This window comes from Pelmatolapia mariae, linkage group LG22, assembly GCF_036321145.2.
Source record: "Pelmatolapia mariae isolate MD_Pm_ZW linkage group LG22, Pm_UMD_F_2, whole genome shotgun sequence".
NCBI lineage: Eukaryota > Metazoa > Chordata > Actinopteri > Cichliformes > Cichlidae > Pelmatolapia > Pelmatolapia mariae.
This window is the reverse complement of record NC_086245.2, coordinates 33,954,901-33,978,383: the sequence shown is the minus strand read 5'-3', so window position 1 is coordinate 33,978,383 and position 23,483 is coordinate 33,954,901. Positions and strand designations below refer to the sequence as shown.

Genomic DNA, 23,483 nt, shown 5'->3' with positions numbered 1-23,483 from the left:
GTATAATGTAAATAGAATTGGTCCTAGCACTGAACCCTGTGGAACTCCATAATTAACCTCAGTGTGTGAAGAGGACTCTCCATTTACTTGAACAAATTGGAGACTATTAGATAGATATGATACAAACCACTGCAGTACAGTACCTGTAATACCTACAGCATGTTCTAATCGCTCTAATAGGATATTATGATCAACAGTATCGAACGCTGCACTAAGGTCTAGCAGGACAAGCACAGAGATGAGTCCACTGTCAGAGGCCATAAGAAGATCATTTGTAACCTTCACTAAAGCTGTTTCTGTGCTGTGATGAGCTCTGAAACCTGACTGAAACTCTTCAAATAAGCCATTCCTCTGCAGATGATCTGTTAGCTGTTTGACAGCTACTCTTTCAAGGATGTTTGATATGAAAGGAAGGTTGGAGATTGGCCTGTAATTAGCTAAGACAGCTGGGTCTAGAGATGGATTTTTAAGTAAGGGTTTAACTACAGCCAGCTTGAAGGCCTGTGGTACATAGCTGATTATTAGAGATAGGTTGATCATATTTAAGATCGAAGAATTAATTAATGGCAGGACTTCTTTAAGCAGTGTTGTAGGAATGGGGTCTAAAAGACACGTTGATGGTTTGGAGGAATTAATTATTGAAGTTAACTCAGAAAGATCAATTGGAGAAAAAGAGTCTAACTTAACATCAATGGTACTAAAAGTAGCTGTAGATAATATTACATCTGTGGGATGATTATTGGTAATTTTTTCTCTAATGATAAGAATTTTATTAGTGAAGAAGTTCATGAAGTCATTACTAGTTAACGTTAAAGGGATGGTTGGCTCAGTAGAGCTCTGACTGTTTGTCAGCCTGGCTACAGTGCTGAAGAGAAACCTGGGGTTGTTCTTATTTTCTTCAATCAGTGACGAATAGTAAGATGTTCTGGCTTTGCGGAGGGCTTTCTTATAAAGCAGCAAACTGTTTCTCCAGGCTAAATGATGATCCTCTAAATTTGTGACACGCCATTTCCTCTCCAGCTTACGAGTTATCTGCTTTAGGCTACGTGTTTGAGAATTATACCACGGAGTCAGGTACTTCGGATTTGAGGCCTTAGTTTTCACAGGAGCTACAGTATCCAGAGTCGTACGTAGTGAGGAGGTAAAATTATTAACAAGATAATCGACCTCTGTTGGAGTAGCGTTCAGATAGCTGCTCTGCTCTATGTTGGTACAGGGCATTGTCTTCAATGCCCTGTAACAGTGGGTGGATTATATTCTTAAACTTCTTAAACTTAGTTACCGCACTTTCAGAAAGACATCTACTGTGATAAAGTCTACTCTCCACTGCTGTGTAATCAATTATTGTAAATGTAAATGTTATCAGGAAATGATCAGACAGCAGAGGGTTTTCAGGAAACACTGTTAAATGTTCAGTTTCTATGCCATATGTTAAAACAAGATCTAGAGTGTGATTAAAGTGGTGGGTGGGTTCTTTTACATTTTGAGAGAAGCCAATTGAGTCTAATAACAGATTAAATGCAATGTTGAGGCTGTCATTTTTAGCATCTACATGGATGTTAAAATCACCCACAATAATTATTTTATCTGAGTTGAGCACTAAATCAGATAAAAAGTCTGAGAAATCAGAGAGAAACTCTGTGTAAGGCCCAGGTGGACGATAGATGATAACAAGTAAGACTGGTTTCTGAGTTTTACAGCTGGGTTGGACAAGGCTAAGCATCAGGCTTTCAAATGAATTAAAAGTCTGTCTTGGTCTTTCGTTAATTAATAGGCTGGTGTGAAAAATTGCTGCCACACCGCCCCCTCGGCCTGTGCTTCGAGATTTCTGGTAGTTAGAATGACTCGGGGGTGTTGATTCATTTAAACTAACATACTCATCCTGCTGCAACCAGGTTTCTGTAAGGCAGAGTAAATCGATTGATCAATTATTAAGTCATGTACTAACAGAGACTTGGAGGAGAGAGACCTAATATTTAATAATCCACATTTCACTGTTTTACTCTTTGGTTCAGATGTGGATTCTGTATTGTTCTTTCTTTGTGATTTTTTATGTTTAAGTTTTTTATTGCTGGTTTTTAGTTTGTTTTTTGTCTTTTTGGGAGCTGACACCGTCTCAATGGAGATGGGTTTTTGGGGGGGTAGCAGGAGGAGAGAAGCTGCAGAGAGGCGTGTAAGACTGCAACTCTGCTTCCTGGTCCCAACTCTGGATAGTCATATTTTGGGGGGTTTAATAAATTGGTCCATATTTCTAGAAATGAGAGCTGCTCCATCCAAAGTGGGATGGATGCCGTCTCTCCTAACAAGACCAGGTTTCCTCCAGAAGGTTTGCCAATTATCTATGAAGCCCACATCGTTTCTGGGACACCACTCAGACAGCCAGCAATTTAAGGAGAACATGCGGCTAAACATGTCACTCCTGGTCTGATTGGGGAGGGGACCAGAGAAAACTACAGAGTCCGACATTGTTTTGGCAAAGTTACACACCGATTCAATATTGATTTTAGTGACCTCCGATTGGCGTAACCGGGTGTCATTACTGCCGACGTGAATTATGATCTTACTGTATTTACGTTTACCCTTAGCCAGCAGTTTTAAATTTCCTTCAATGTCGCCTGCTCTGGCCCCTGGAAGACAATTGACTATGGTTGCCGGTGTCTCTAGCTTCACATGTCTGAGAACAGAATCACCAATTACCAGAGTTTGACCCCCGGCGGGTGTGTCGCCGAGTGGGGAAAAACGGTTAGACACATGAACAGGTTGGTGGTGTACCTGGGGCTTCTGTTTAGGACTATGCTTCCTCCTCACCGTCACCCAGCCGCCCTCTTTCCCCAGCTGCTTGGGGTCTGCCGGGGAACAGCTAGCGGGGCCTGCGCTATCTTCGGCTGCACCAGCTACAGGGGCCTGGCTAGCTACGGGTGAATGAAGGGTGCGAAGCCGAGTCTCCAATTCAGTAATCCTGGCCTCCAGAGCTGCAAATATGCTACATTTGTTACAGGTATCATTACTGCTAAAGGAGGCCGAGGAGTAACTAAACATCTGACACAATGAGCAGGAAAGTGCAGGAGGGACAGGTGAAGTAGCCATGGTGCTAACGAGTCGGCTACGAGCTAAGCTAAGCTAGCGAAACAGTAAAGAGACAGTGAGTGAATACTTTGGCTATAAATTAGGTAGTGAGTACACAGAAAGGGTGATTCAGATGAAGCACGTTAAGATTATACTATGAAAAAGGGATGTATCAAAAGATTTAAATTAAATTGCTAAGCAGAAAAGCTACTCAGAAACACCACTGTGTTTGAGCAGGAACAGGAAGTGATACTCTACCACAAAGTGAGCGAACACCAAGTGACAGCGCCACCAGTAAATACTAAATATTGAATGTTGTTGTGCAGCACGCAGGACCGACAGCGCATAATGTGCTTTGAGGTAGCAACAGTCTTCTTTATTAAGATTACTTATTGAAAAGCACTGAATAAGTATTCTTGGTGTGTGTTCTTTGTTCTACTACATTTCAGCAAATGGTGAATGCAGCTGAGTACAGTCAGATATCACGCAGTACCATCTGGAAGTCATTTGATTGGAAACAGCGTTATTATTCAGCATGCCAATGATCCCGAACACACTGGCAGTGGAGTAAAATCATACCTAAAGCCCTTATCTACAAATAGAGGAAACTGGAGACATTGTTAAACCTACCAAAGTTTCTCGAAGAGTGCACTGACGACTTATCTAGGAGGTCACAAAAGGACCCTGAACAACAGCTAAAGACCTCCCGGCCTCACTTGCTTCAGTTAAGGCCAGTGTTTATGATTTCACAATATGACAGAAACTGGGTAAAAATGGCATGTATGATAGAGTTCTGAGGCAAAAACCACTACTGACCGAAAAGAACACAAATACTTAAGGTATGTAAACTAGGAGAATAGATGAGCTTTTAAAACTCTTGTGATCCATGGTGGGCTGTGTAAACTTAAATCTACATGAAGAGTGACTGCATTAATGTATTAATACCATAATCTTTGGGTATATAAGACACATATCATGTCATGTCATGTTCTTCTTCTGGCACATGGTGGTGCTAAACATGTTCTAAATACTTCTTTCTTAACTCCAGCTTCACAGTGTTGAGTCTATGACAGTTTTTTAGAGCAGGGCTCCATGGTGCAAATGAGCCTTTTTACATGTAGTGTTTCATGTCCACTTTAAACACAGTCGGTAGGCTGTCATTCATGCATCTGCAGTTTCCTTCCTCCACAGCAGTATGGCTATCTGCCCAGCACCCCCGTGTATTTTCCATTACACAAAGTAGAGCGGCGTGCCGGGTCAAGACTGCCTTTTCCCTTTGGCTGGAGGGTGACCTGCTGGCAGTAAAACACTACTGAAGGGGTTTTAGGTGTTATTTTTTTCTACATAATCATACCAGTCCTGGGCTTCTTGATCCTAGAGTTTCATTAATGATGGATTAATGAAGACACACTGTTGGCTGCAGCTTCTCTATCAGGTTCTATGTGTGTGTTTAGACATCAGGTCAAAATGAGGTTGAGAGAGACTCCACCACTTTTCTACTTGTATCTACTCCAGTCGGCTGCCTACTAAGGACACTGGAGGATGACTGTTACTGAGGGCATACTGGTCTCCGACTATATACAAACCATTACAGTGTTTTGAATCACTTCAGGTCAGCTAATGTGAATTTGAGCTAACTCAGGGGTCAGATTACCAGACCACACAGCACAGTAACAACACCAGTGGCTAGCAGCATATATTTCATAGCCATTCCTCCAGTCTTCTAAACAGCTGAGAAAAAAAAGACTTTAAAAGCATGGCCATCCATGTTAGGGTGTATATTCAGCAGCAGAGAGGGGTGCAGGGTTGAGGTGGGACGTTTGAAAGCTGTGTGGACTTCTAATCTGATTCCCAGTCAGCTCCAACTGTGAACGGTGTAAACTGCAGTTTTCAGAGCTGAGAACAGGATATGGTGATAATGTAAGAGGAACCACTCCCTTCCTTGCTTCGGTTTCCTGAGAAGAGTCTGGCTGCCTGCCGACAAGACCCCACCCAACCAACCATTTAGCACTGAGTGAAGAGATAGCAGGACCATTTCTGCAAACGGCCAACTAACGATTACTAAATGGCCAATTTTGTGTTCATCCAGCACGTAGTTCAGATAAAAACACTTTCAGATTATCATGACAGATATTTAGGACTTTCGTGTGCTTCAGAGAGTAACTTTCTATTTTACTTATACTTTTATTTAAAAGTATTTGCCCCCTTCCTGACTTCTTATTTATTTTACATATTTGTCACACTTACATATATATTATACTCATAATATTAGGCAAAGATATCCAAAGTTAATACAATATTAGTTTTTTTTTAATTATTTCATTTATTAAGGCAAAAAAGCTATCTGAACCCTGTGCGCAAAAAGTAATTACCGCCCCTTATTAAATCATGAATGAACTGTGATTAACCAGAGTTTTTGAAAAGCTGAGTCTAAATTCACTAGCTATACTCAGACCTGATGACTGCCAGACCCGTTGAACCAAGAAATCACAAAGTCTGATAAAATGAAGTAGCTAAAAGATCCCATAAAGCAAAAGACAGCATGTCCTCGAGCTAAAGACACTCAGGAACAGTTTAGAAACAGAGTCGCTGACATCAGTCAGTCTGGAAAGTAGAGTTTTTGGGACTTCATTGAACCATGGTGAAAGCCATTATCCACAAAGGAGTGGATGACAAAGTTAAAAGTCAGATGTTGTAGTGGTGGTGTGATGATCTAGGGGTGCTTTGCTGTTTCAGGACCTGGCCAACTTACTGTAATTGATGGAACCATGAATTTTGCTCTACAAGAAAATCCAGCTCCATTCATGCCCTGAAGCTTAAGTGCACTCGGGTTATCCAGCAGGACAGTGACCCAAGACAAACCAACAAGTCCACCTCGAAATGGTACAAAGAAAACCAACATTAAGGTTTTGGATGTTTTGAAATGGCCTTGTCAAAGTTCGACCTTAAAACTGATCCAGATGCTCTGGAATGACCATGAAAAGCAGTTCATGCTTGACAATCCTCAAACACGGCTCAACTGAAAAATTCTGTAAAGACAAGTGGGCCAAAATTCCTTCACAGTAGTTTCAAAGACTCATTACATTACTTCAAATGCTTGATCGCAGTTCCTGCTCTCAAAGCTGGCACAACCAGTTATTAGGTTTAGGAGGCTAATATTTTTTCACACAGTGCATGTTGGCTTTGGTAGCTTTTCCCTTAGTAACAAATAAAAGCAAGTAAGCCCACCAGCCTCAATAAATTAAATAATCACTTAACACTACATTTTGTATTTACTTGGGGCATCTTTGTGTGAAAAATTTGTATGACAAACATGCCAAAAAAATAAAAATTAGGAAGGGAGAAAACACTTTTTAACGGCCCTGTTTAACCAACAGATTTACAAATGTACTTTTATTAGTATAACTGAACACATGATGTACAATTCCCTTCCTTTGAAGAAGTGGAATCAAAGTTGTGTTTTATAGCAAATAATTTTCCATCATGGTCATCCATGGGCACCCCGACTTTGGATGCAGTATGCAGTCCTGTAGTTTGGTGCTACACAACCCATTTGCTTACACACAAGGACACACGATAACACTTTTACCTTCAACAGCACATGTGGTGCAGCTGGAACCAATGACACTCAGTTTGCTTCTTTTTTCCCCACAAAGTTACCAAATTGTAAATTTGTAAAGCCTCATTAGGCTACCTTTGAATAACCGAACAAGCTCACATTCATAGCACTGAGACATATGCAAAAGCCGGTGGGTGCGAATCCTTAACTTAATCAGTAAGAACTGCTCAGCCTTTTATCTCGTTGCACTGTGAACAGCAGTTTGACAGTTACATACACCCAAAAGCTTCGAAGCTTCCACTCTGATCATGTTAATTGATGTCCAAAAAAGTACTTGAGCATTACTTTTTAAAAATGTATTATTAATGCCTTACAACAAAAATTCCAAACATGAAAGGAAGTAAAAAAACAAAACAAAAAACAATCACTACTCACTGAACATGAAAATAAATTCTCAGATGACGTTTAACATCACAGTTTTTATCCAATGTTAGCAGCACTGACAGTGGCACAGTAATCACAGGACGGGCTTAGACATTACAACAATGCAAGTAAAGCATGTGGGTCCAGTCTATGTTCTGCAATAAAAGGAGACATGACCCTGAAGAACTTAATAAATGAAGAAATGTGGCTGGTGACCTGAAAACTAACATCTTAGCAGCAATGCAGATGACACTTGCATATCAAAAAGTATAATGCTGATTGATTGTCATCTCACTCCAAGTGTGACTCTGACTTCTCACTGTGGTTTTGAACTCCAAAAATATTTGTTTTTATGACAGTAGTTATAGTTGTTAGCTTTAAATATTTGAGCACTGAAGCTATCGTCAATTATTGACTACATTTTGTAATATAAACTAATATCAGAGAGTATATAAAGCCCTTTTTTGGTGCAGTTGATTGAAAAGCAAGGAAGCCTAGCAGCCTCATGCTAAGAAAACAACTCACGTGAGTCACATTTTGGTCTTTTGACACTACTGTCAAGTGAAGAAACTGGTTACTGTTATGTTTAAACAGTAACCAGATGATGAAAATCAATTAGTGTAACTGTACTCTTGGCTTGTCATGTCATCGAGACATGTCAGCAGGAACACAAAGGGGCACCCTTGAAAAACAGCTTCTATTCAACTGTAGCGATTTTGACACGACGCTGTTTCTAGGAGTCAGTAGTGATTCTGTACTTAGTGAGTCATTATCAACTTCATGTTAACTTTTAGAGCTTTGGTGGAATATACATGATCGAGACTTATTTGATTGTTTTTAAGTTGGTACAGCATATGTTTCAACTAATAAACACAACAAAAGCTTTTTGTCCTTCTTTGAGTTCGGCGTGGCGTATTGCTGCACTAACTTTAGAATGACTGTTTGCATTCAGAATACATTGCACTGTCCTCAGTGGGAGCACTGGCTAACTTTAAGCCATTTCAGTTGAAGGAACAGACCCAGCCAAAAAGGGGCAACTGACAGAATGGGTATCACTGTGTCTTGTTCCAGCTAAACCCAGTGTTGTATTCAGCTCACAATAGTACTTGTGCAGCTTTAGATTCTGCTCATACTTTATAGTTCCTCTACTAGCACATCATCTCTTCCTCTTTTGCTGCCGCAGCACCTTTCTCCTCTTCATGATCATGGCATGGAGCTTCTCCAGTCCCTCCTGCAGCCCCTCGCCGATAATGGCACAAGCAGGCTGAAGGTGCCAGGGTGTGGCAGTGTTGAGCTCACCTAGAGACAACATGCTCTCCATCTCAGGCAAACTAAGAGAATTCCGCAGGTCCTGCTTGTTAGCCACCACAAGGACCGGCACACCCTGGTTCTCTGCCAGCCGTGTGATTTTGTGCAACTCTGCCTTGGCTTCTTCGATGCGCTCGGCATCCACCGAGTCCACCACAAACACAATGCCATCAGCACAGCGTGTGTACGAGCGCCACAGAGGCCGCAGCTTCTCCTGGCCACCTACATCCCAGAAGTGGAAAGACGCAGTCCGACGGCTGCCTCCAAGAGACACTTTGATCTTCTCTGTGTTAAATCCCTTGGTCGGGACAGTGTTCACAAACTCATTGAAACGCAGGCGATACAGTACAGTGGTCTTGCCTGCACAGTCCAGTCCTAGAATGACAATGTGAAGAGCCTGAAAGCAGGGGAGGCAGGGGAGCAGGGAGCGATGATCCGACAGTCCGTTTCCCATCTTGGCACACAGACCGAAAGAAGTTGCCACTAAATATTCCCAAGGTTGATCTTGTTGTGAAAGAACTGCAGCAAAAGCTAGAGTGTAGAGGAGAAATGCATGAGTCAAGGCATGCGAACACACAGCACGCTGTTGCTTTACAATGGCACAAACACCCGAGAAGTGAATAAACCCACACACCCGTACATTATCCTGACACTGAGGACTGAGCTCGGAATAAAACAGCAGGGTGGATCGCACTTCAACGTGTGACTCGGTAAACAACGGGGGCAAGAGATCTTTTAAATTCCCCCCAAATCCATCCGTCACCTCCATGGACCGATCAAAACCGGGCTTTGTGATTTTTAAACAACCGAGCGACTGACATGTAGCTTTAAAAAAATGTGTTGCTTGGCAACCGACTTCTTTATGCTGAAAGGACCGTTTCTAATCTATAAATTAAAATAAATCTTACGTTACTAACAAATCGACATGTCCTGAAGAATTGGGCTCCCGTGAGGTGACTGATGAACACGTTTCCGACGACAAGAAAACTGCGTTTTTATGACTTTATGCCTGGTTTGCAGCGGCCGCTCCCGCCCTGCTCACTGAAGGTAGACACACGGAGACGGTGATAAGTGATGTGCCACCAAGTAAGCGTTTCATTAAAACCTACTACTAAGAGTTAGCCCGAACTGAAATATGGCAAATAAAGATTGATGTAACATCTCTATTTATATCAAATACTGTGAATACCTTTAGCTTGTTATCCGAGGAGCGGCGTCAGTTTGTGAGATATCCAAATGGAGTCTGGCGTGCAGTGCTGTAGGTCCTGTGTTACAGCAGACCTGACTCGACTCCAGCTTGTAAAGCCAACAAGTGTTGGAAAAAGCAGTCTTAGCGCTTTGGGCCTTTTATGCACGTTTACATGTAAAGCAGCGTTAGGTTAGCGTTACATGACAAAGCAGGCGGACATCAACGTAATTTGCTTCATTGAGGGGAAATTAATTTGAGCTGTCTCTGGGGTTAGATATGATTTTCCGGCTGTTATCGCTGTTTTCTACAGAACAATGGATCCGTCACAGTAGCAGCGTAAGAAACGTACCTCGACAAACGATGTTAACCCATCACAGCTGGCAGTGCGTCCACAGGTTCGGTAACCCACCGCTTTCACCTCCTCAGACGCCTACAACTACTACTACCTCTCCATTCCGCAGCGGCGCTAAGCCCACTAGAATAAACACAACTATTTCCGCTTTCGCTTTTCGAAATAAAAGCATAGCCGGCATATTTGGTTTGGCTGACTTCCACAGGCTTCGAATCAAATCACGTAAAAGCGAAGGGCTCATTAAACGTACCGATACAAAAGGGTGCTGTTCTTTGGAAGGTTTTGAAATAGGAAATTATATAGCTTTAGGTTTCCCCATAATGCATTATCCTCGTGTATAATCTTGTAATCATACAAGAGCTGAGAGTTCAGCGTCAGTGGCCTATTTATACGATTTCCCTCGTGTTGTACGCCCACCACTGGAAAATTCGTCAAAACAGGATTATAGTAATACTTGTAATAGTAATGGATACTAGTGATATTAAATGTTTATACTATTTCAGAGTTACTCGGGATTCATTCCATGCACTTTATAGTCTAATTATTATGAACCTCAATTTTTCCAAAATTATGTAACACTGTTAATTTAAAGTCATTTATTTATTTATTTATTTATTTATTTAGCCACTCACTTCGTGGTTACACTCAAACCCGGGACTGTGCAATTAAACCCGTTATCAAAGAGCACGTCTCGGTCGAAAGGTATTTCTTTATGTATCTATTTATTTATTTATTTGGAAGAAGGCCAGTTTTTCAGGTTAGTATTCCACACACAGTGGCCTAAATTATGTTGAAGGGTTTAAAATAAATACATTATAGATGGGATACACATGGACAGGTCGCCAGTCTGCCGCAGGGCTAGACGCAGGGAGGCAGACGACCATTCATGCTCACATTCACACCTCCGGGCAATTACGAATTAACATAATCCTTCTAACCGCATGTCTTTGGATTGTGGGAGGAAGCGGGAGTACCCGGAGAGAAGTCACCCGGCCCGGCTGAAAACATGAAAACTCCACACAGAAAGGACTCAGACAGATGGTGGATTCGTGCAGTAGGACCTTCTTGCTGTGAAGCAGCAGTGCTAACCCCCACGTATACAATTTAAAAAATAAAGAAACTACTACATTGCTTATTTTAATTTTTATCATACTGACTCCAGCCCATAATGAATTAAATGAGCAACTCTGCTCTGTGGATGAGGTTGAGATTGTACGTGCTTTTGGATCAATATGAATGCCGTGGCCAAATATTGTTTATTACATATTTTTAATTATATTATTATAGGAATAGTTGGTGCTTGGAAATGTAAAATTCATCTGAGGGCATACAAACATCTACACCAGGCCTCGTGTTCACCCTCTGGTGGTGGAATTGTATCATTCAGACTATGACTGGCATACTTGCATACATGGATGGAGAAAGACTAAATACACTGAGTCTGCCACTCTTTTGTTTCAACTGTTGTAAGAAGTGGTAACAATTCACAGGAAATGAATGACTCTCATTCACACAGTAAATATAAAGCTACCCAGTACGCATCTTGCAAGCACAGAGCAGCCAATACACATATTCAGAGCAATGCATTTGCATTTTTTAAAACTGCTGTTTTTGTAAGTTTAAGGGATTCAGAAGGACCAATACAAAAAACAAATGGCAAAGAAAACTTTCCAGTTTCCTGGCAGATGATGATGCGTCAGGAGGTGTAAACCATTATGTATTACTGCCTGCACCGTGGATGTGTTAAAACAGACCAAAGAAGAACAGAATGCAGGAACTTCCAACATTTGATTGTCTACTTTATTATATAGCTCTGAAGTTTACATGCTTTATTTCAGCTGCACAATATTGTCAAAATCAGGAACATCCTACCATAGAATAATGCCTAGAAGATGACACAGTAGCCTTCAGTTAATCCAATATGCTGCAATAAGAGTACTAACAGGGACGAGCAGAGCTAGTATCGCTTCATTTGAAACCCTACTCCTCAGCTGGCAAAGACTTCATAAACACTCATAACATTATGCACGCCATAAAAACCTTTAATTACTGATTACTATCAAAGCAAGCTGAGTTGTTTCAGCTGGTATGAGAAAGCAGCTTATCGCGCAGTGAATACAGGACTGTTCTCATTAAAGGATTTTAATACAGACTGCTTTGAACACAACAAGCCTCTAAAGGATGCAGTATCCTTTAGAGGCTTGTTGTGTTCAAACTTTAGGGAAGAAATCTACCACTGATAGTACACATGTAGATATATATTTAAATTGTGCTGATTATAAAGATGATAATATTTCTGTGTTCTGTTGATTTATCATGTGAATGTTTTAAACATTCAGAGACTTCACGCTCCTGGTGATAGAGTCCCAGTAGGAAGGGTCCCAGGCCAGGAACCAGCCTGTGAAGTTGGGAGGTTCATGGCCTTGTTTCACCACCACCACAGGAGTCAACTTGTCACGCCCCCCTGGGTCAGTCTCAATGTACTGTTTGGCTGCAGAGGAGACAGTGAGTCACAGACAGGAACCTCAAACAAAAGTTTGTTGTAGGATGAATTTTGTAGATAAAAATCTAAAAACCAATATAATTAAGGGTTCCCATTAGCTGTTAGCTATTGTATTTCAGAATGGGTTCATATAGTCTCTTTATTAATCAAAGATCTTTGAATTGTTTGGGTTCATCCTATGGATTGCTATAGTATAGTTTGTCTCATGCTACCTAATAAAATTCTGACTAAAGTCAAAATTGTAAAAGCTCACCAGATTTGAGAGATTCAGCCCTCTCCACCTCGTTTGCATCATTTCCAATCCAGACAAACACCTACAACAGAAGAGTGTGTGTGAGGGGTTGTTCACTTTGTCCTAAGATGTCTGTTGTGTCCTACAGTTGAGTACCTGGTCCCAAACATCCAGCAGCATCACGTCATCTTCAGCTAAGTCATCCTGTGCGAAATCTCCTGGAACCTCTTCAATCTGCATACAATAACATTTAAACTCAGCTACACTTCAGTGATCAGTGTTTAGCACAATGTGACAAAAGTTGAATGAGGATTACCATAGAAGCTCAGAATGTACGTTTTAATGACACGGGACTGTGTTATAGCCAGTGTTGGGCAAGTTACTTTGAAAAAGTAATTCAATTATAGTTACTAGTTACTTCTTCAAAAAAGTAACTGAGTTAGTAACTGAGTTACAATATTCTAAAAGTAATTAATTACTTGAAAAGTAACTATTGCGTTACTTAAAAAAAAACGTTTAACCCTCTGGGGTCCAGGGTATAATTGGCCATTTTTTACTACTTTTGATTTTCCCTCCACATTTTACCTTTAAAAACTATTTGCTTTGCCTTGTTTGGTATCATTCTTTTCAGCACAACCTCACGTGTCTGAATTTACAGTCATGTTTTCATTTTGACATACTGTATTAACACAATTGATCTAAAATCAGACAAAAACCATAAAATCAGAGTAGAAAAAGTTATATTTTTACTGTAACAACCATAAACATGTTTAATGAATCATATTTCATAACTTAAAATGCAAATATTAATTGTCAATTTTAAAATCCTATGCACAAGTTTTGCAAACAACAAATTTATTTGCATCCATTTACCTTGATTTTTTAAATAACCATTTCAAACTATTTACAGAACAATCAGCTGTTCATCAATAAGATGCCACACAAATTATTTGTGCCACTCCAAAAAAATTATTTCTGTCCACTATAAAGGAGAAGATCACAGCCTGATACCTGCAGGTCTGACAGCAGCAGGTGTATCACTCCTGTTTCTACCTGGAGACAGCAGTCGCCTCATTGTTCTGACACACAACACAAAACTATCCACAACACTACACACTAACTACACAAGACAACACATGAACTACACACTCCAAACACGCTAAACGTCACAAATCTCTCACATCTCAAAACTCGCTCTCTCTCTCTCTTTCTGCTCTCTCTCTCTCTCTCTCTCTCGCTGTCACTCCTAAAACTTCCCTTGTGCTTTGTGTTTTTTTTTTTTTTGCTCATAAGCAGAGAGTGCTTGCTAGCGCTAACGTGACGAAACTATTGAGGAAAAAACGCTGCATATATATTGTTTATCATGACTCTGGTTTTACGTGGCCTATCAACATAATTTATAAACTGGTATATGTCACCTTGTTGCTTTGTCTTAAAGTGGTCATGTGATTGGCTTACCACGACTACTTTATTCTTCCTCAGTCAAACAGCAGCACTCATGTGATTGTTTTGCCCCCTGAGCTCCAGCTGTTGTGCTAGACAGTGATCGTGATTACCGTCCGCGGGAGCGCGCAGCTGCTTAAAGCTGTACTTACATAGTCAGCTACTTCCGTGCAACTGATATAAGAAGCGGTAAGCTGAACACAGCTTCAACCGTATGTTTGTTGAAAAATAGTAACGGACCGCGTTTCCTTGTTAGTAACTGTAACGGCATTGTAACGACAGGAATAGTAATTAGTTAGATTACTCGTTACTGAAAAAAGTAACGCCGTTAGTAACGCCGTTACTTGTAACGCCGTTATTCCCATCACTGGTTATAGCACAATTGTTCCACCTGACCACACTGCAGAGGTGTAACTGAAGTGCTGTGAATAACTGTAACCTGTGTTATAAAGGCTGCATTTATTATTTAGAGGAGTGTTTAATGATATCCGGGTCTTACAATTTGTTTAAATGCACTACACCAAATGTGCTGATTGTCTGACTGGAAAATATAACAGCACATAATTACTGGTGAAGCAGCTATACATGATTTGGGTCTTATGCTGTCAAGGGCCTATTTAACACAAGTGACTGACATCCAGAAGTCCTACCAGTGGCTGGGCAAAGCTGGACTGAAAGACAGCACAGAGGCATTAATCATGACCCATAAATAGTTCAAATGTGAGCCTCCAACTAAAAATGATTGGATTGCCATAGTAAGCAAAGAAAACTGTCCCTCCAACTTAGTTTGTTACATCTGTGGGAAACTGTGGCAAAATTAATACAAACAAAACAAAACAAAATGTCATTAGTCTGATAAATAATATAAATTCAGGTTTTTGTTTTCTCATTTTTTTGATGAGTGGTCTAATAGATTTGTTAACACATAATTTGGGGGCGACCGTGGTTCGGTTATATAAATGCAATCGATTATTATTATTATTAACTAATACAACAAAAACAGAATAAATAATATGCTGGAAAGAAAGTAACAAACAGATTCCTTCATGAGGGGAAAATGACACATGTCAAAAACTTACCGTGAACCTGCCAGTCTTGTTGGAACATCCAAAGAGTCGAGGAGGATGAGTCATAGACTGACTCTCCAGCCTCTCTGATGTCTGGTACTCCTTCTTCCCTCCTAATTCAGCCCAGAAATTAGCTGCAAGACAAAATACAAAGTGACACCTCAGAAGCTCGTATAATCACATTCAAGTATAAGTATGAAGCCATTCAAACATTCATATAGGGGATGCTTGGCTGGCTGTAGCTCAGGAGGGAGGTCCAAAAGTTACCACACTAATCACAACTTTTCCAAAATTAAAAATGTATAATGTACTTTTTTCTATGTAAGTGCCTTCTATGTAACATTCACACACACATTCATACTTCGCTGGACGCATCAGAGAGCAACTTGGGGTTAGTATCTTGCCCAAGGATATGTGGCATGTAGACTGGAACAGCCAGGAATCAAACCTCTACCTGTTGTACCATTTTTGTTGAATTCTTGTGAATCAAAATTTTTATCCATTATTGTTTTTTCTTTAAAACAGTAAGAATATACTTCAGCTAGTTTGCGATAACCCCCCCCCCCCCCACCCCCAATTTTACAGAATTTGCAGCACTAAGGGGAGTTACGCTACTTTGAGCTGCAACAGCTACAGGGGCCTGGCTATTTACTAGCTAGCTTTTTTAAGGGCGTTAAGCCGAGTCTCCCATTCAGTGATCCCGGCCTCCAGAGCTGCAAAAAGGCTACATTTATTACAAGTATCGTTATTACTAAAGGAGGCCAAAGAGTAACTGTAGATAACAGTAATGTTATATTTGTCCATACTGCCTGCCGTTGCTGCTGTTACGGAGGTTTCCAGCAGGGGTCGCTGTGGTTCTGAGTCAGCTATGTGTACTTCCTGTTACGAGTGTACGAACGTTCATGTTGGCTGCTAATAAACGCCTGGCATACAGTTACAGCGGACTGATTATTATAAGCAAACCTACAGTAACTAAACATCTGACACACTGAGCAGGAAAGTGCAGGAGGGACAGGTGAAGAGGCCATGCTGCTAGAGAGCTAAGCTAAGCTAGGTGAATCCCTAAAGACGCAGTGAGTGCATACTGTGAATATAATTAGCGGGCGAATCAACAGAGAGTGTGCTTTGGATAAAGCATGTGAAGATTACACTATGAAATTGGATGTTATCTATGTTTTATCAGTTTTTTTTAAAAATTCGTTGTACAAAGATAATCTACACAAAAACACCACTGTGCACTGTGACAGGAAGTTACAGTGCACAGTGAATGTGGTATCATTCCAGAGAATGATACCACAGAGAGAGCCAACACCAAGTGAGCAATGTGAAATATCCCAGCGTACCAGTTAATATTAAGTATAAGGTCAAAAAGCATAAATTCAAGGCTGTGATATTTTGGAAACTGATTGGCCAGGTTTTAATGACTTGTGCTCACAACAGATGACGTGAGTCATCGCCTGATGTTGACTCTGGGGAGGACGAGCTGGTGAAACTAGGGCTACTGGTAGATATCCTTGTCTCCAGAGTCTAAGGAAAACACGGCTTTTGACTTCATATGGGTTGTACCAATTTGTCACAGTTCCATCTGACTTGCTATAGGAACCCCAGGCACACTTCAGCGTCTCATGGACCAGGTGCTGCAGGCCCATGCTGTATGTAGCGTCAGCAGTGACTCTTTGGCGGTGCATTTGCACCGGGTGGCCACAGTGCTGGAGTCAATGAAACAGGTGGGGCTCGCAGCCAGTCTTAAGAAGTGTGCGGTTGGATGGAGGGAGTTACAGTATTTGGGGAGGCATCCCAAGACCAAAAAACAGGTAGTAAGGCAGTAAGGTTCTTGGGACTTGCTGGTTATTACTGCTGGTTCATGCCAGTCTTTGCAGAGCTGACCGACTCTTGACCAACTTCACCCGAAAGTGTGCCTCAGATCTGGTCCCCTGCAAGACACCTCTAACTTTACCCTCACCTTCATCCTAAAGCTTCGAGCTGAGGGCCGTTTTCTCCCAGCAGGTAAGACGGCTCCCCAGCCTAAGTGGGAGAGGGAGTGTATGTGGCAGTGGGGTGTGGTTTGTAGTGGTGCAACGGATCACGGTTGATCCGTAATCCGAACCGATCCCACTCCACGATTCGGTACGCACGTGATCCGAAGATTCGAAAAAGAAGAAAAAAAAGTATGTGTATGGTGTGCGTGGTGGGTCTGTCAAGCGATAGTTATGGCCAGCGCTAGCGGTCCAAGTGGAGGAGCAGAGGAGTTTGCGGTATTTAAGCTACCCAAAGCGTAACATTTTACGCTAGGTGACAAATTGTCAACATATTACGTTTTCGGGCACTCAACACGTTCCTAAATGACAACATTGGAAAACTGAGGACATATGAGAACCGTTTGGACTCAATCTACACCTGTTTGCTCTTTTTCTTAAAATCACTTGGGAAAACACTACTTAACGTCATTAAAGTGCTGGTTAACGTTAGGGATAAGGTTAGGTTTAGGGCTGGAATACAGGGCTGGAACGTCTATTACCGCGGACTGTCATTCCACTGGATTTCATCCATAACCCGGCGCGTACCATAAGAACGCCGACGGTCACCTTTTGCGTTCCTCAGGAACGCCGGGGGACGTGACAAAACGTTGGGATGTTACGCCTCGGGAGTGAGAACAGGCTGCCCTTTGCTGCCCAATCCGACCGGGCTAAAGCTATTACAAAAGCTATTGGGGTGTTTAGCTGCAGACGGGAGGCCATATTCCGTTGTGCAAAACAAGGGGTTTAAACTGTGATGAACGGCTTGAGCCCTGCTATGATATCCCGTTGTGCGTCCACTTTGGTGGCAAGATCGTTCCAAGCATGTATGAGCAGGAAAAGTTTAAAGTTATGGCTGAACTGTCCCAGGCATCTTCTGTTGCCCTAACTACAAATGGGTGGACCTCCAAGGACACGGAAAGCTACGTGACCTTGACAGCTCATTATATCACAGCAGAGTGCGATATAATGAGCAGTGTGTATTATTGTAAGGTCTACTTTACAATATAAAGCGCCTTGAGCCCACTGTTGTTGTGATTTGACGCTTTATAAATAAAATTGAATTGAGTGGTAGATACAAAGCCCTATACTGCCCTATGTTGTACCATACTTTGTTTTTATATAATTGCGTGGAATTAGTCTTGAGTTGAATGTTTTTAACAGGCAAAAAATACTTCAATAAGTAAATGTTAAATTTTTGTCTTTTTTCTTTTTTTGCTGATCCGAAAATTGATCCGATCCGTGACTTAAAACCGTGATCCGATCCGAACCGTGAGATTTTTGATCCGTGGCACCACTAGTGGTTTGTGGCTCAGCTGCAGGGGAGGAGTAGTCCAGTGAGTTCACAGGCAGGTGTGAGCAAGGAACACGTTCATCTATTTAGTACGCTTGGACCAGAGCTGGAGGACTGAGCTAGTTGTGGAGAAAAAAGCACTGACAAAAGGAGTGTCTGTGGTGTTTTGAGTACACTGAGTACAAATCCCAGAATCAGAGAAACCCATTGATACGGCCCTGGCCATAATGTGTCTTGGTGGCTGTTTTTTTGTTCTGCCTGTCTGTGTCTTTAAGAGTCTCTGCAGGTCCCTGATTGGAGAAGCTGACGGCTGCTGATTGGTCCCCTGATCATGTGGTTGCTTTGAAAATCTGTCACCAGCAGTTGTCCCTGGGCAGCAACTGACAGCAGCGTCAGAACCATCCTTGGCCTCCAAACCCTGTTTTACTCGCGTGTGTGTTCCTGAGGATTGCTGAGCTTCTGTATATAGTGTGTAGTTTAGAGTCACGTGTAAATAGTTACTGAAGCCGAAGGGTGAGCTGCCTTGTTACTTTCTGTCTTATTTTCTCCTGTTTATTCAGTTAGGGGTAGCATTTGTCTTTTGTTTGTTCTTTTTATCATGTAGGGTTTAGGTAGCACCTCCTTGACTGATTAAGCTGGTTTTGTTTGCTATTTTGGCCTTTGTTCACCCTGGAGTCACGCTTCACTTTAGGCACAATACAGTGGCTTGCAAAAGTATTCGGCCCCCTTGAACTTTCCCACATTTTGTCACATTACAGCCACAAACATGAATCAATTTTATTGGAATTCCACATGAAAGACCAATACAAAGTGGTGTACACGTGAGAAGTGGAACGAAAATCATACATGATTCCAAACATTTTTTACAAATAAATAACTGAAAAGTGGGGTGTGTGTAATTATTCAGCCCCCTGAGTCAATACTTTGTAGAACCACCTTTTGCTGCAATTACAGCTGCCAGTCTTTTAGGGTATGTCTCTACCAGCTTTGCACATCTAGAGACTGAAATCCTTGCCCATTCTTCTTTGCAAAACAGCTTCAGCTCAGTCAGATTAGATGGACAGCGTTTGTGAACAGCAGTTTTCAGATCTTGCCACAGATTCTCGATTGGATTTAGATCTGGACTTTGACTGGGCCATTCTAACACATGGATATGTTTTGTTTTAAACCATTCCATTGTTGCCCTGGCTTTATGTTTAGGGTCGTTGTCCTGCTGGAAGGTGAAGCTCCGCCCCAGTCTCAAGTCTTTTGCAGACTCCAAGAGGTTTTCTTCCAAGATTGCCCTGTATGTGGCTCCATCCATCTTCCCATCAACTCTGACCAGCTTCCCTGTCCCTGCTGAAGAGAAGCACCCCCAGAGCATGATGCTGCCACCACCATATTTGACAGTGGGGATGGTGTGTTCAGAGTGATGTGCAGTGTTAGTTTTCCGCCACACATAGCGTTTTGCATTTTGGCCAAAAAGTTCCATTTTGGTCTCATCTGACCAGAGCACCTTCTTCCACGTTTGCTGTGTCCCCCACATGGCTTGTAGCAAACTGCAAACGGGACTTCTTATGGTTTTCTGTTAACAATGGCTTTCTTCTTGCCACTCTTCCATAAAGGCCAACTTTGTGCAGTGCACAACTAATAGTTGTCCTATGGACAGATTCCCCCACCTGAGCTGTAGATCTCTGCAGCTCGTCCAGAGTCACCATGGGCCTCTTGGCTGCATTTCTGATCAGCGCTCTCCTTGTTCAGCCTGTGAGTTTAGGTGGACGGCCTTGTCTTGGTAGGTTTACAGTTGTGCCATACTCCTTCTATTTCTGAATGATCGCTTGAACAGTGCTCCGTGGGATGTTCAAGGCTTGGGAAATCTTTTTGTAGCCTAAGCCTGCTTTAAATTTCTCAATAACTTTATCCCTGACCTGTCTGGTGTGTTCTTTGGACTTCATGGTGTTGTTGCTCCCAATATTCTCTTAGACAACCTCTGAGGCCGTCACAGAGCAGCTGTATTTGTACTGACATTAGATTACACACAGGTGCACTCTATTTAGTCATTAGCACTCATCAGGCAATGTCTATGGGCAACTGACTGCACTCAGACCAAAGGGGGCTGAATAATTACACACACCCCACTTTTCAGTTATTCATTTGTAAAAAATGTTTGGAATCATGTATGATTTTCGTTCCACTTCTCACGTGTACACCACTTTGTATTGGTCTTTCACGTGGAATTCCAATAAAATTGATTCATGTTTGTGGCTGTAATGTGACAAAATGTGGGAAAGTTCAAGGGGGTCGAATACTTTTGCAAGCCACTGTAAACCAGTTTCACATCTAAATCGGCTGTGGTATGGTTTTGGGGACCAGGGCGGGGTCACTCTTCTTTTAACATATGCTATGTTCCTGTACCCCTAGACAGGGGCGTAACACCCATAAAACCATTTTATTCAACATGTGTTGTGTGATATGGTTTCTGTGTAGGATTTTGTATTGAATGAGTTTAAAATGGTTTTTTTTTTTTTGTCATTGAGAATTTGTCCAAAAATCAGGTTTCAAAGATAGTGGAAGGTCTTTCTCCCATTCGGGGATGAGTACAGATATTGAATTTGTGACTGAAAGTAATGAATATAATTTTGAGAGAATAGTACATTTTAGTATCTGACATGAGTTTATTATCTTAAAAGAGGTGTGTGATTCCTTCTTGCGCCCATGCTATAAAGTAAAGAAATGCTCTGTTGATCTGAAAGTCCGAGTTGTGCCATTTTGGAGAAAACCTGCTGGATTCTATTTGGGAGTTTGTGATTTCAAGGATTTTTCATCAGGCTGGCAAGGTGGAGAAGATTAATGGGTTTTTTAAGCAGCAGTGGCATTTAATTAAAGCTGTAATCAAGGGAAGTTCTGAAAGTTTATCGTTACTGTCTGCTTGTTCTAATTCTATCCAAGAGTTTTGTGCTACCTTTGGGTAAATCCAACTGATAATATGCTGTATCTAAATATTCTTTTTAATAATATTTTTTGATTCCAATGAGCTCTATTCAGAAGAGCCACATGGTTGATTTCATTGGGAAACAGTTCATTCATGATGTTCTTTTTAATTCATGGCCCTTGCTTTTAACCGGGCCCAGGATCCACCAGCAGCCGCCAGGCCCAGGATCCTCCAGCAGCCACTAGGCCCAGGATCCTCCAGCAGCTGCTAGGCCCAGGGCCCTCCTGCTCCACCAGGCCCAGGATCCACCAGCAGCCACCAGCCACCAGGCACAGGATCCACCAGCAGCTGCTAGGCCCAGGACCCTCCTGCTCCACCAGGCCCAGGATCCACCAGCAGCCACCAGGCCCAGGATCCTCCAGCAGCCACCAGGCCCAGGATCCACCAGCAGCTGCTAGGCCCAGGACCCTCCTGCTCCACCAGGCCCAGGATCCACCAGCAGCCACCAGGCCCAGGATCCTCCAGCAGCCACCAGGCCCAGGATCCACCAGCAGCCACCAGGCCCAGGATCCACCAGCAGCCGCTAGGCCCAGGATCCACCAGCAGCCACCAGGCCCAGGATCCACCAGCAGCCACCAGGCCCAGGATCCTCCAGCAGCCACCAGGCCCAGGATCCTCCAGCAGCTGCTAGGCCCAGGATTCTCCTGCTCCACCAGGCCCGGGATCCTCCAGCAACCGCTGGGCCCAGGCTCCTCTAGCAAGGCACCAACAAGTAAATCGACAGTGACTTCAACGGGCCATCACAAGGTAATACCAATCTCACCATTTTCAAAATGCCGCCTAAAAAAGCAAACCCAGGAGTTGAAGAGGAGTTGGAGGAGATTAGGAAATCGCTTAATTTCATGTCTGATGAACTGAGCAAAGTGGCTAAACAACAAGGTATGCTACATGACCTAATGGATGAAATAAAACAACTAAAAAACTTGATAAAGGAGAAGGACAAGAAAATAGACGACTTGGAACGGCGGCTCGAGGACCTTGAACAGTACACAAGAATGGATGACTTAGTCATAAGTGGACTGGAGACACAACACCGAACCTACGCCAGAGTAACAGCTGGCGGAGGTAAAGACGGTGAAGATGCCCCGGTAGAGGAGCTGCAAACGCTTGAACAGCAAGTGATAAAATTCCTTCAAACGAAGAATGTAAGTATTCAGAGCCATCATATCGCAGCATGCCACACGCTCCCCAGAAAAGACAGTAAAACAAAGCCAGCAATTATTCTTTGGTTTGTGAGTCGCAAAACAAAGATTGAGTTACTGAAACAGGGAAAGAAACTAAAAGGGACCGGTGTGTATATAAATGAACATTTAACGAAAAAGACTGCTGAAATTGCAAGACAGGCACGCAGCCTGAGAAAACAAAATAAGATACAAGCGACATGGACGAGGAACTGCAAAGTAATGATAAGACTAAATGGCAATCCAGAAGAAGCAAAAGTTGTGATGATAAGAGAACTCAAAGACTTAGAGCAATATAAATAAACAGGAATCTGCTATGGAATCTATTGGAAAAGTGACGATTGGATAATGAACAATGGGTATGGAAAGTGTTTCTGGCCTTATGGCTCAAAAAACAATGGAAAAAACAACAACAAAAACACATAAATGACAAGTTTGGACACAGATTATAGGTTTCCATTCAGAGATATTGAAGAGGAAGACTTTGATTATGAGAAGGACTGTCAAGGAGGTTATTTTGCCACACACGCTGAGAAGATGAACTTCAAAACGTTTAACTATGCAGAGCACAACATGCATGACCCTGAAACTAACATTGACCCAGATAATCACTTCTACAATAACAATAATAGTACTTGTGAGTACTATACAGATGACCAATTTAATATGAATATTAAAATGGCAAATGCATTGTCGGTCATACATTTCAATAGTAGAAGCCTGTATAAAAATATTTCTAAAATTACGGAATGTTTAAGTAAGTTAAAAAAGTTTAATATAATTGCAATATCAGAAACATGGCTCGATAATGAGAAAGTTAGTGAAATGGGACTGGAAGGATACGAATTATTTACAATGAACAGGGTGAATAAAAAAGGAG

At 42.0% G+C, this 23,483-nt stretch overlaps 2 protein-coding genes across 3 annotated transcripts in view; both read right to left on the bottom strand.

Moving 5' to 3' along the window:
- Window positions 1–2,660: 2,660 nt before the first annotated feature.
- arl4ab (ADP-ribosylation factor-like 4ab) lies at window positions 2,661–10,027 on the bottom strand. 2 transcript variants are annotated; one of them, XM_065471425.1, is made up of 2 exons: window positions 9,895–10,027; window positions 2,661–8,887 (listed from the first exon to the last, which is right to left on the bottom strand). In XM_065471425.1, the coding sequence occupies exon 2, from the start codon at window positions 8,808–8,810 to the stop codon at window positions 8,205–8,207; it is 606 nt and encodes a 201-aa protein (XP_065327497.1). In that variant the 5' UTR covers window positions 8,811–8,887; window positions 9,895–10,027; the 3' UTR covers window positions 2,661–8,204. The 2 variants fall into 2 exon arrangements, with proteins under 2 accessions (XP_065327497.1, XP_065327498.1); XM_065471426.1 differs by lacking the exon at window positions 9,895–10,027 and adding an exon at window positions 9,546–9,849.
- A 2,091-nt stretch (window positions 10,028–12,118) lies between these two features.
- Window positions 12,119–23,483, bottom strand: part of scin (scinderin) — a 49,267-nt gene continuing 37,902 nt past the window's right edge. The window contains exons 13-16 of the mRNA XM_065471429.1: window positions 15,155–15,276; window positions 12,789–12,866; window positions 12,654–12,714; window positions 12,119–12,388 (exon numbers count right to left, since the gene is read on the bottom strand). Of these exons, the coding sequence (XP_065327501.1) occupies window positions 12,225–12,388; window positions 12,654–12,714; window positions 12,789–12,866; window positions 15,155–15,276 (425 nt within the window). The 3' untranslated portion in view covers window positions 12,119–12,224. The remainder of the gene's footprint in view (window positions 12,389–12,653; window positions 12,715–12,788; window positions 12,867–15,154; window positions 15,277–23,483) is intronic.